Raw genomic sequence first — 13,914 nt, 5'->3', positions numbered from 1 at the left:
GGGGGAGGGGAGTTCAGAGCCAGGCCTTAGAGCCGCACGTGAATGAAGTTTGGGCCACTCTGCCTCCTGCCACCTGGGGCTGCCAGCGCAGGCGGGAAAGGAGTGGCCAGGTGCAGGAGCGGCAGAAACCTCTTACTGGGGTCCAGAGCAGTCAGCCCGGACTTTGGGCCAGAAAGGAAAAGGCCTTCATCTAACTCCGGGATTTGCCTGGCTGTTTATCTGTGTCTCCTTTACTTTGTTTTTTAAGAGCCATTGTTTTTAATGACGTTTATTTCTTGGTTTCTTTTGCCAGTATTCTTTTTAGGAAAATTAACTAAAATTTTAGTACAAGAAGAGAAAAATCAAAATGCTTTCTCAGGTACAGAGTGTCACGTTACATGTATCTGTATCTAGTTGGCATTGTTTTCACTTACAATAAAAGACTTAATGTAATCATGTAAATTATGATTCTTCAGGGAGTTGGGTAAAAAAAGTTTAAATTTTAAGTGTTTGGAAACCGGTTTCAGCTTTTAGACATCTATTTAAACAGCAAGCCTTTATTAAAGGTCTACTGTGTTCTAGAGACAATGAATCAGCACGCTTTCAAGGAACTTAAGTTTTACAGGGAAACAGTACGCATAAACATAAATAAGAAATAAAATGTTTAGGAAAGGCATTAGCAGATGGAGAGGGAGGATAAAAGAACTGACTTGAAAGAAGTTAGGGATTCTAAGACATAGAAAACAGAGGGAATTCAAAGCATGGGAGGACAGACAGAGTGCAAAAGCAGAGACAGGAGATGATATATCCTGTAGGAAGAGCAATAGCAAGTAGGCCAGTTTGGTTGGATCCCAGAATGTGTAAGTAAATAAATGGAAAAGCTTTTATGGAGGGATTACATACAATGTGGCAGGTAGTGTGTTAAGTGCTGGGGATACAACTAGGAAAGTGAGATATTCAATAAACAGTGATTAAGTGACTATTTTTGTTGTCCGTCAGTTGTAGCAGACTTTTTGTGACCCTATTTGGGGTTTTCTTGGCAAAGATAGAGAAGTGGTTTGCCATTTCCTTTTCCAGCTCATTTTATAGGTGAGGAAACTCAGGCAAACAGGGTTAAGTGACATGCGCAGGATCACACAACTAGTAAATATCTGAGGCTAGATTTGAACTGGGGTTTTCCTTGTTCCAGGCTCAGTGCTATATTCACTGCATCATCTAGCAGCCTCTACTAAGTGCCTGTAGTGTGTCAAATATTGTACTAAGCATTGGGGATGACAGTTCCTGCCCTCAAAGGAGCTCACAATCTAATGGGGGAGACAAAATGCAAACAATTATGTCCAAACAAGCTATATGCAGACAAAATAGTAAATCATCACAGAACAGACTAGAATTAAGAGGGATTGGGGAGCAAGGGAAGGGAAAGGGAATAAACATTTATATAGCACTTACTAAGGGCCAAGCTCTTTACAAACATTAAGTTTATTTAATTGGGATTGAAAAAGGCTTTTTGTATAAGGTGAGATTTTAGCTGGGACTTGAGGAAGCCACAGAAGCCAAGAGGTGAAGATGAAGAGGGAGTGCATGATGGACAGCTAGCGAAATGCTGAGCATGGAAAGAATGTCTTGTTCATGGACGACAAAGAGGCCTGTGTCACTGGATGAAAAAAAGTTTGAGGGTGGTAGGGATGGGTTATAAATGGATTTGAACACGAGGGGATTTTATATATGTTCCTGTAGGTGTTAGTGAGCCACTTTGGTTTGAGTATAGGGGTGATGTGATTGGACTTGCACTTTAGGAAAATCAGTTTGGCAGTTGAGTTTCTATTCAAGATGACCTATAGTAGGGAGACTGGTGGCAGGCAGACCAACTTGTTGTCAAAGTGTTGTCTTGGCATAGTGAGGATGGCACCTACACTACCCTTGGGAGGATGGTGGTGCCCTCTGCAGTAATAAGAAAGTTAGGAAGGGGGACCACAGAGGAGGGGATTCTGTGTGTTTTTTTTTTTTTTTTTTTGAGTTCTGTTTTGTTCTGTTTGGTTTTTTTTCTGAGTTCTGCTTTGGACGTGTTGAGTTTAAGATGTCTCTAGGATATGTGTAGTAGGCCTTTGGGAGATGAGCTCAGTTGGGAGGTTAGGGGTGGATAAGGAGATGTGAGAATCATCAGCATAAAGATGATAATAGGATTCCTAGGAGCTGATGAGATTATTAAGTAAAATAATGCAGAGGGAGAAGAGGGCCCAGAATGGAGCCCTGTGGGATGCTACTTGGCCTGACCTGGCTGAAGACCCATCCAATAAGACTGGGAAGGGTCAGAAGGAAGTAGGAGGAGAACGAGGAGAGAGCAGCATGCTGAATACCTAGAGCGAAGAGAGTGTTGAGGAAAGGAGGGTGACCGACTGTGTCAGAGATTTCAGAGAGGGCCAAAAGTCTGAGAGTTGGGACAAGGCCATTGAATTTGGCTGTTTGAATGTAGTTGTTAACTTTGATGACAACAATTTTGGTGGAATAATAAGGTCAGAAGAAGCCGGATTGTCAGAGAGTTAAGATAGTGAGAGGAAAGGAAGTGGTAGCATCTATTATATGTGGCCTTCTCAAGAAGTTTAGCCACAAAAGGTGAAAGAGATAGGAGGTGAGAATTAGTGGAAATGGAAGGATCCAGTTAGAGTTTTTTTTTTTGGAGGGCAGTTGGGGTTAAGTAACTTGCCCAAGGTTACACGGCTAGTTTTTTTAAGTGTCTGGGGCCGGATTGGAACTCAGGTCTTCCCGATGCTGGGCCGGCGCTTTACCTAGTTGCCCTCAAGTTAGAGTTTTTTGAGGATGAGGAGACATAACCATGTTTTTCAGGCAAGAGTAGCCAGGAAGTAGACAGGGAAAGATTGTATTTAAGTAAAAGAATTGACATGATAGAGGGGGCATACTGCTGGAGGAAATAGGATGGAATGGGATCACTTATGTAGATACGGCGGTTTGCCTTGGCAAGGAGAAAGGCCACTTCATGTGAGAGGTGAAGGAGGAAATAGCTGTTGACATTAGAGTATTATAAGATGAGGAAGAGGGGAGAGTAGGTTTGCAAGAGCTTCCCTTGAGAGTGGTATAGTGAATTAGTTAGGAAAGTATAAGGGGATTACCTAGCGGCAATGAGGATACATGCAGTTATGTAACAAATCTGTAGTGGACTCGTTCAGAAGAGTTGTATGATTTTTCTCCTTTGTTCAGCACTGGTAGTGTGGATTGACACGAGACTGAGGCTTGACAGGGCCTAATTGGCCTTATGATAAGGCTACAAGGGTACAAGACACTTAAGAGACGAGGACATTGTAGAGTTGGACGGGGAAAAGAGGCTAGTGTAGCAGTGATGGCCTGAGAGAGAACTGCGTAGTTGGAGGGCACAGTGTGGACAAAAAGCTGGGTTTGGTAATGGAAGGCAGAGGAAGGGGTAGAAAGCAACAAAATAGGAATTTCAGAGCTCATAAATGGAAGTGGTTCATTTGTGATTGATGGCCAGATAAAGAGTATGACCACACACTGTAAGCGTGTGGCTTAGGTGGGATAGTGGGGTAGGACACGGGACATGAATAGATTAAGAAAGTGTAGTGTCACGGTATTTGAGGGAAAGTCAATATATATGATGAAATCCCCTAATATGAGGACGGGATCTGGAAAGAAAAGCTTATGAGCCAGGTACTGAACTCGTTGAGGAAGGAGGGGGAATATCCTGGAGGTCTATAAGACAACAGTTAACAGGATTTTGGTTGGGTAGTAGATGTGGATTTCATGGACTGCAAAGGAAGGGGAGTTTACTGATCGATGGTAGTAGGGGGAAGAATCTGGAAGTGACAGTAGGGAATAAGGAATATTCCACTGCCTCCTCCATAAATCTAGGGGAATTCATGAAAGTTCAGCTAGGTCTGGAAAGGGTTACCAGGGAGGGAGCCAGATCTCAATGAGACCCAGAAGATAGGAGTGGGAAAGGATTTAAGATGAAAGCAAGTTTGTTTCATTAGAGAGGGCACAGTGCAATGGGTGTTTGGTGGGATCTTTGGAGGGGGGAATTGAGGAGAATGGGAATAAGGAATTGGGTAGTTGGGGAAGAGGATTGGGTTTTGTATAATGACCAAGAGGGATTCAGAATCAACAGGATGTCACCAGATTTTTGTTACTCATTAAAAGTGTAAAATTTAGAGAGATTTTCAAAGTAGTAGTATCATGACCTAAGGTGGAGTTGTTTCAGATCTTTGGACAGTTCAGAGGAGGGCACAAGATCTTAAGAGTAAAAGTAGAAGTGATACACTCTTTCCCTAAGGCAGGAGAACAAGCTAGAAACTTGAATCCTTTCCCCACTCTTCAGTAGTAGGAGACAGTCCTAGCCTTCAAGGATCTTACTTTCTAATAAGGGAAGACACACTCTCTCTCTCTCTCACTCTGTCTCTGTCCCCCGCTCTCTCCATCTCTCTCTTTCTCTCTCTGTCTCTCTGTCTGTCTGTCTGTCTGTCTGTCTGTCTCTCTCTCTCTCTCTCTCTCTCTCTCTCTATATATATATATATATATATATATATATAATGTGTGTATGTGTATGAGTGTGTGTGTATACACACATATATGACAGAACTGGACAGGGAAAGGAATTTTTGGTGTGGGGAGTCATAGAAACACTGAGTATTGACATATCCTTTTCAGAAGCAGAGATAACATGGATTTGAAAGCTGTTCAAGGCATGAAGTGGAAAGGGGCAGGGATTAGAGGAGCTGTTTGGCTGTCTGGGCAGATGGCAAGATCGCTTGGTATCTTTGTTGGAGCATGGTATGCAGGCTGTTAGATATAGTGGATTAGGTGAATTTGCCAAGCAAAGAAATTTGTATTTTATCCTAGAGGTTGTAGAAAATAACTGGGAACTTTTTGAAGGAAAAGATCAGACCTGTGCTTTATGGATATAATTTTGTCATTTGTGTGGAGGATGAATTAGAGTGGGAAGAGACTTGAGTCAGAGACCAATTAGAAGCTTGTTTCATTAGTGATGGATAATGAGGGCCAGAACTAAGGACATGGCCAAGTGAGTAGAGAAGGGATGGTGGATAAGAGAGGAGTGGGGAGTTAGAATTCATAAAATTTGGCAACTGATGGGGAATTAGAGTTGAAAAGTCATATGCTTTGTGCTAATAATACTGTGGCTTCCCTCCTATAATCTATATGAACTTTTCCTTAGCATGGATGTTATAGATAAATCACATTTAAGGTTTATAAAGCCCCCACAGTAACCCTGTGAAATAGATAGTACAATTATAATTATGATCTCTTATAAATGAGGAAAATCAAGATTGAAAGATGCTTAGTGATTTGCTCATTATCACACAGCTAATAAGTATCCGAGTTACGGTTTGAACCCAAGTCTCTTAGCTTAAGATTCATTGCTTTTTCTAATATATCGTATCAGAGAGATTAAAGCATTTCCCTTGGATATAAACTATTATTTCTAACCAGTTGCCCTCAACAGCAGTAATATTCTTATCACAAAGCAGGGAAAAACTACAAATCATTTTTATTGGGATTTTGCTACTGAGATTTTGATTGATGAGGTAATGACCATTCTAGAATTAAGGAGAGTCAGAATAACCTATGTGTTTTCCACATGGTATTTGAACATTTTCTACAAAGTTTTGGGAATTTTTAGTTATGTTTATTTGGTCATTTACTTTCTTTACTCTACACCCCCTTTTAAATACAACTTATTCACTTAGCAAACTTGAATGCATTTTTGAATGTTAAAATATTTCCATAAAACACGTTAACTAAAATAAAACAAACTTCAAACCAGCAGACATTTTTTATAACATCCAAATTTTCCATAAGTCTTATTTTTTAGGGTCATTGCAAGTAAGTGTATTTGATAAAAGAAGGTGTTGTTGGGATTTGCTTTTAAAACTATTTTGTAGCTTTTCACAGCTGTATGAAAAGGCCCCTGGATTCATGAACCAGTCTAATTTCAGTAATAAATTATGGTTTGTTACATATTAAGTGTGCATATTATTTAAGAATATATAAAATGATGAACTGTATTACATAATAAACCAGCTACACATATTGTTACAATTAGTTTTGATTTTTTAATTTACTGTACCATAATGGGGAGAGGTAGGAGAAATAAAATTATGGTCATTTGGAAGAAATTCTATTAGGGAATATTTAAAAAAGGACTTTTCAGTTATTAGAGTTGTCCAATAGTGAAATGGGCAGCCACATTAGTAAATTTCCTAACACTTGAAGCTCTTTAAGCAGAATCTGGCTGATTACTTGAGACCATCAGAGTAGATAAATTTCTTGTACTGTGTAGTTCCTTCTAGTATTTAGTTTCTGTGACTTATTTTTTATGATATTTCCATCATCCACTGAGGCCCAATTTTAAACCAATTGTAGCCTATTAATCTGATGTTAAGCTCCATTATATAAGCTTAGTACTTCTAAAGTTACTTTTCCCAAAAGTTAGCAGAAATTTAGCTTTCAGTTAGTGATTTCTGAACTTTTAAAAAATTCTGTTCAGTACAAGTGACTTTGTGAAAGTCATTATTCTCATTAAATTTGTGTTGAGTATAATTTTCTTTCCTTCAGAGCACTGTTTCAGATTCTGTTTTTGAACAAGTTTAATATTTAATAAGTTTACTATCAGACTGGTTTTTCATTTTTATAAAGGTATTACAAAACCGAATCAAACCCACTTTTTTTTTTTTTACCAACATTTATCTGCACCGGCTCCTATCTTTTACATTTGTATTTGTATTTTTTTTTTTTTTTTTTTTGCTTTTTGGAGGGCAATTGGGGTTAAGTGACTTGCCCAAAATCACGCGGCTAGTAAGTGTGTCAAGTGTCTGAGGCCATATGTGAACTCAGGTCCTCCTGATTCCAGGGCCAGTGCTCTATTCACTGCGCCACCTCGCCACCCCAACATTTGTATTTTTAAACATCGCCTTCATCACAAGATGGAGGAGAAATAGGTTAGATTGCAGTTCGTATGAAAATGATCAGTTGAGGGATTTTGGTGCATGAGTCAGCAGTGTAATGTGGTATTTTTAATTTCTATCCCAAATGCTTAACATTGTTCCTGCCTGGCACATTAGCTACTTAATAAATGCTTATTGACTGGGCAGCTGATTTTCCCCGAGAAGCCGCGCTGTTCCATGTACCTAGAGGAGCAGTCCTGAGTTGATCCTCCTGTTCTCCCTAATATCTTCTCTTAAAAACACACTGGGTTTCTACATTTTTCTCAGGCTGTGAGGGCATTATGTACTCACAGGCGTGATTCCACTTGTGATTGGCGAAGGAGCGCTGACCCACTCTGTTTGTTGTAAACCAAGTTGGTTGACACTCTCCATTCCAGTCTCCCTTAGACACCATGGTTTCCCCTTCCCCAGGACTCACTATATTGGTACTGGGGTTAGTGTAGACACCTGATCCCTTTAGTCCACTGTAGTTTGGAATTCTGGAGCTCAAGAGATCTACCAACCTCAAGCCTTGCCTGTGGCAGGGATCACAGGTGTGTCACCACATTTATCCACAGTATAACTTTTTTTCCCTTGGAGACCCACTTGCTTTCTTCAGCTTATTTAATACACAACAACACAACCGTGGCCCCAAAGTGTGCAAAGCTAAAGCCTTCAGCTGTGGCTGGGGATGGAGAGGGGGCTATAGGCTGGAGCAGCAAGGGAATGAAACTGAATGGATTGCCTTCCCTCTGCTGTCTCTATTCCCCATCACCTCTGGGGAGGACAGACTTAAGACCAAGTCCCTGTGGGCAGCTTGAGGGACCAGGGGAAGGGGGCAGAGACCTCCCTCTGGCTGTTTGGGCATTGGGGCAGAAGCCCACAATAGCCACAGTCTGAGTAAGCAGACTGCAGGTGAACAGAGGAAGAGAGGGGGAGGCAGGGCCAAAGAGAGCACCATTCGCTGTGGGGCAACAGTAGAACTTTTTAAAGACTCTTTTTGTTATCTTTAACTTTCCTCACTAGCTGGAACTCATTTTTTATTTTAGTATTCCTAACATCATTTTTATATCATTTTTTTTTACTGATGTCATTTGTTTTTGTATTAGCCTCATTTCTAAATCTTTTGCTCCTCATTCTGGTATCTATCTTGTTAGCCTTTTAAATAGTTAAAAGTAAAAGAGGATTAAAAAAAAAAGTTCATCAAAACCAATACATTAGCCATGGCTGTTTGTATCTAGGTCCCTACCTCTACAAAGAGGCATGGAAAAGTACATTTTCTCACTCTTTTCCAGGGAGAACTTTGGTTATTTTAAGTATTCAGTGTTCCTGATGATCTTTTATCAAATGAGGTAATACTTGAAAAGCTCTTAGCATAGTGCCTGGCACTATTGGCTATTATCATTATCATTATTATCAGTATTAGCTATTTAGTAGGGTCCTTTTCAATTTTAAATCTACAATCTTATAAATCTGATTGAAAAATCTTACACTTGGGTTTGAAAAATCATTTCACAAATGTAAGTTGGGGAGATATAGTTAGGCAAAAGTTAGAAAAATATCTAGGCATTTTAGTGGGATACACAGTCACTAGGAGTCAGTAGTGTGATGGCCAAAACAGTTGATAAGTTTTTAGGTTTCATCAAAAGGTCTAGTTTCTTGATATAAGTAGGTTATAGTACCAGTATACTCAGTTCAGATCACATCTAGTGTATTATGTTAAGTTCTGAATGCCTCAATTTAGGAAGGTCACTATTAAGCTAGGCATTAAAAATGTCCAAAGGATTGTAGCCGGAATTGTGAACTGATCGTATTTAGCTTTAAGAACAAGAAAATTAAGCAGGGAGGGACATGTTACCTGTGTAAGAAAAACTAGAGTTGTCCTGTATGATCCTAGAAAACAGAAGTGGGAACAATGGATAGAAGTTCAAAATAGGGCCTTTTACGTTTGTTGGTCAGGAAGAATTTCCTCACAGTTAGGGCTATCCAAAGGAATAATGGGTTGTCTTGGTTCTCCCTCATTGGAGGTCTTGTTTTTTAGTGCTTGTTAGTATGTTTTTTGAATTTTTGTTAGACCAAATTGCTTTTTGTTTCTGAAATTCTGTGATTCTTGACCCCAGAGGGTATAACTAGGATCAAGGGATGGGTAAAGGAGAAAGATGTTACTGGTAGAGCAAATTTTGTTATTTGGAAAAACTTTGGAACATTTAGAATTCTCCAAAATTGGGAATGGGCTACTTCGGGAGATACTCAGTTCCCAGTCAGTGGAGCTGTTTCAGGCAAAGGTTGGTTGATTACTTGCTAGGAATATTGTAGAGGAATGCTATGGTAGGGGGTGAACTAAATTATCTCTGAAGTCCTTTCCAATTCTTAGGATTCTGAGATTATGGTTTGATAGTATATTCAAAGTAAAATTAAAATTTTAATGTGCTAAAATGATGCATTTACTTTTCTGAATGAATTCAAATATCCCTTGTCAAAACCTAGTTTTTCATGTTTTGAAGTAGTAATTTTGTTGTTATTACAGATCTTATGCCTTCATTCATCCGTCATGGTCCAACGATTCCAAGACGAACTGATATCTGTCTTCCAGATTCAAGCACTCATGCCTTTTCAGCTACTGGGGATGGAGTGGTTTCCAGAAATCAAAGTTTTCTTAGAACTCCAATTCAGAGGCCACCTCATGAAATCATGAGGAAAGAAAGCAACAGACTATCTGCACCTTCTTACCTTGCAAGGAGTTTAGCAGATGTCCCTCGGGAATATGGTTCTTCTTCTCAGGGTTTTTTAATGGAGGCCAATGCTGCTGTTGAAAATGGTGACACTAGTTCCTCTTATTATTATTTGGATAATTTTTTCATTTGTCAGAGGACACAATTGCCTGGAGATCGTGTACATGAAGACTACAGATATGAATACAACAATGATCTCTTCCAAAGAATTCCACACAGTCAGGGGAGGCATGTGTCAGGTGATTCAAAGTACAAATGCTGCATGTATTTTCTGATTTGCCTGGCATTTTTCAGTATGGTACATACTCTGGTCTGGGCTCACTTGGTAGGAACTTTGGAAACTAATAAACACTCTTTTGGAGATCATCCTATTTAATCCTTCATTATTGCTAACCAAGCTTGTAATTAGTCATTCTTCCTTATAAAAAAAAAGAATGAAAGAAACACAGTTTCATTAATTTTACTCTGATAAAACTTTAGTATTACTGCTTCCCAACTTTACTGTATTTCCAGTAGCTAGAACTTTAGTTTTTCACCTTTTATTCCTGTTCCTAACATTTCTCTGCCATAGATCATATTGATACTTGATAACTTCTCTCCTTCAGCCTTTCCACCTCTGCTCTTGAGACATTGTTTTGATAATTCAAGGACATTTTATTTTATTGGTGTGGGTATTTCCTTTCCTGACACACATTATCATAACCCCTCTCCCATTTAGTAAATGATTTTCAAGAGTTGCAGAAAAATTCATTGCTCTATGACTAGACTTAGAATAATATTTTAAACTCAGTGAGGCTAGTCCAGTTTTTAGCACAGTGCAGTTATATAGTAGGTGCTTAATAAATGGTTGTTGACTGTACTTGGACTACAGGCATTTCCTCATTATTGAAACCTTCCATTTTGTTGGGACATACCATCACTTGTTCTTTGCTGGCATGACTTTTAAGCACCCTAAGTCACTTCATGTCATGATGAGGTGTCACAATATAATTTTATTGGGACTGCATGTTAACCATAATAGTTGATTATTTTCTCTTATGAAGTTGCTCAGTGTAATCTTTGAAGGATGGAAATTTAGTTTTCAGAGATCCAAATATCCAGTTTTAGCAGCCTAATAGGAAGACTTGGATATGTTAATGCTTCCTAGACTAGACAATTATAATCTTCTGTCATTCTATATTTTCTTGTTAGATTTCTGCTTTTAAACTTATTCATCATCATTTTGACCTCCAGTCCCTTTACCACTCTGTGCTTTCCCATGCCATCATTTCTGTTCTGGTTATATTCTACTCCTTTCCCTGTCTTGACCCCTTAGTAAATCACTGGAACTCTATAACTGTGCTTTGGAAGGAATAGAGCTTGTCATTCAACTCTGCTCACTTATCTAATATAAACTGAACCTTAACTGCATTCTTCTTGTTGGTTAGTTGATCTTGTACGCAGCAGGACTATAGCCTAGGGCTTCTGGTCATTTTGGTCCATTCACAACACACCTTTTTTGCTAACTTATTCTTTTGGCTGGTGCATAGATTTTGTTTGTTTAGTTTTTTATTAGAAATCTTAATAAAAATTTATAATACAATTAGAATAAAAATGCTAATTTTCATTGTTAATCATAAAAAAACCTTTTCCTTAAAACTTTAACAGAATTAGAAATTGACAATTAAAAAATTAATTGCTTTCATATTTTTATCAAAACTGGATTAACTCAACAGACCAGTGAATATGTATTTGGGCAGTTTTTCAGAGAAGGTTCTTGTTTCCCATGCAGATAAACACATGTATTAGTTGATGAGACTGAATTCTTACTGTTAAAGTTTTATCTTCTGAAACACAATCTGCAGTAGTTTTTCCATTTCAACTTTTTACATATCAGTATTGGAGGTAACGTAGATTTAAGTGGATTATTATTTAATCTCAAGACTACTTGCCTTCTGACTTTGAAATTTTAAGCGCTTAAAATCATGACATGATTTTAAGAAAATGTTAAGAAAATGTCTAATATAGCAAAATCTTTGTCAAGGTCACAAATAAATTTTTTATTGTAGGCACCCCCACAAACATACGTAACCCCAACATACACAAGTTTTAGAAATAAAGTATACTCTGGTCACATTAGGAAAATCCCACCTTGGAGATGAACATACAGATAGTTTAACAGAGTGAAAAATTAAGTTGGTCAGGTAGCTAAATATCTTTTAAAGATAAATTAACCACCGTACAGTTTCTGCTCCAAGACAGAGTAATAAATACCTCCCTCATTTTTTGGAAATCAGTGAAGACATGAGTGTTATGTCTGCCACATAGGAAAGCAAAGTAATTAAGGGGTTCAAGGGAATTTCTGTACTCTGTAGTCTGTTATATTGGGAATTTTTTAAGAAGCAATTGGGGTTAAGTAACTTGCTCAAGGTTACACAGCCAGGTGTTTCTGTGTGGGTGCTAAGTGTCTGAGCCCGGATTTGATCCCAGGTCATCCCGACTCTGGGGCCGGTGCTCTTACTTGCTGTGCTGCCTGGCCACCCCTATATTGGGAATTTTAAGGTGTCATCAAGAATGTCAGAAAAAGGCTCTTATAATACTGAGTGCAAATATTTAATTCCCAATCTAGTATCTAATTCCCAATCTGACATTATTAGTAAAGTACAGTTAGAGAAATTTCACACATAAACACTATTTTGTTCCTAAATAATTTAATTTCCATATTTTAATACCTGTTTTAAATATTTTTTTGAAAAAAGAATTTTATAGTAATAAATCTAATCCCTCATTTTCTATGACTAGCCAACTACTGAAAAAGGTAACTGCTGAAATCAAGATTTAAAATCTAAAAAACCAAAAATAAAGTCAGTTCAGTAGTTCTTCTTTCTCACTTAAGGGGCATATATCTATATCTATACGTACACATATGTAAATATATCTGCAAAGTGGTGCAGTAGATGAAGTACCAGTCCTGGAATTAGAAGGATTCCTCTTCCTGAGTTTAAATGTGACCTCAGACTGTGTTGTGGTATGAGACCCTGGGCAACCCTGTTTGCCTCAGTTTCCTCAACTGTAAAATGAGTTGGGGAATAAAATGGTAAACCGCTCTAGTATCTTTCCCAAGAAAATTCCAAATGGAATCATGATGAGTTGGACATGACTGAAAAACTGAACAACTTTGTATGTGTATGCATACACACATCTATACATGAGCACATAAACACATACATGCAGTACACGCATTCACAGGGCATATATTAGATGTACATGTACAAGCACACGTGTATATACACATATGAACACATACGGTAAACATAACCAAACAATTGCATTTTTTCTATAGAAAACAGACTGATGTAAACGTTATCTTTTTTTGGGATACTTGCCAGGTACAACATTCTCTGCTGAGCTATCTTACATGCTAAGTTTCTGTTTTATTTAATTAAATGCTCAACATTTAACAGTTTGAACAATTGAATAACAGCTAAGTTCATATTCACACATGCAGGGAAATCTCTCTCTCTTTTCCTTTTGATTAGAACTTAAGAGTTTTGTTTTTTCCCCACTTTTGTTAAGAGAAAATGTAACATTTCTATAGCTGTGCAAGGAGATGGGACTGAAGTCAGTTTTCCTATAGGCTCAGATGAAAAGAAAATGAGAATCATTTTAGAAGTGTATTTGCGCAGCATTAACAGGTTGGTTATAAATGGCTATTATTCAGACTGAGATACTGAAAAAAAGTTCATATCTCCAAATTTTGTTTTTTTTGGTATACAGAATTTAACAATTAAGGGTGTGTGTGTGTGTTTGTTTTGTTCAAGTATGTCTGTGACCCCATGGACTACAACACACCAGGCACTTCTATCCTCTCATTATTTCTTTCTTTTTTTTTCTTTTTTACTTTTTAATTTTTTAATTAATTTGTTTCCTTTTAGTTTACAGGATTCAATTCCACAATTCCTTGAGTTTCACATTTTGCTCTCCCTGTCCTCCGCCCATGGTGGCATATAGTCAAGTATAGGATCTGTAAATACTTTCACATTATATATTAGTCAGGTTATAAAGATGGATTGTACCAGCTGGAATGAAAAATGGTAAAGAGGACATAAAACCAAATGAGAGAAGGAAGAAGATTAGGTATTTTGTTTCCACCTGCATATAAACTCAGTACTTTCTAGTTCTTTCTCTGGATGCACATATTTATCTCCATCATGAGTTTTGGGATTGACTTATATCACTGCATTGCTGAGAAG

The 13,914-nt window shown here is 38.0% G+C and overlaps 1 protein-coding gene across 3 annotated transcripts in view; it reads left to right on the top strand.

Annotated features, from left to right (window-relative positions):
• The window catches only part of SAV1 (salvador family WW domain containing protein 1), a 101,384-nt gene that overhangs the window by 490 nt on the left and 86,980 nt on the right, over positions 1–13,914 (top strand). For all 3 annotated transcript variants that reach the window (XM_069091943.1, XM_069091944.1, XM_069091945.1), the window contains exon 2: positions 9,478–9,921. In XM_069091943.1, coding sequence (XP_068948044.1) covers positions 9,478–9,921 — 444 coding nt within the window. The remainder of the gene's footprint in view (positions 1–9,477; positions 9,922–13,914) is intronic.

Source organism: Petaurus breviceps, unplaced genomic scaffold, assembly GCF_028583685.1.
Source record: "Petaurus breviceps papuanus isolate PSGF00001 unplaced genomic scaffold, PetGlider_PUasm1.0 189, whole genome shotgun sequence".
Lineage (NCBI taxonomy): Eukaryota > Metazoa > Chordata > Mammalia > Diprotodontia > Petauridae > Petaurus > Petaurus breviceps.
Note: the sequence above shows the minus strand (reverse complement) of the source record. Positions and strands in the feature narration are given on the sequence as shown.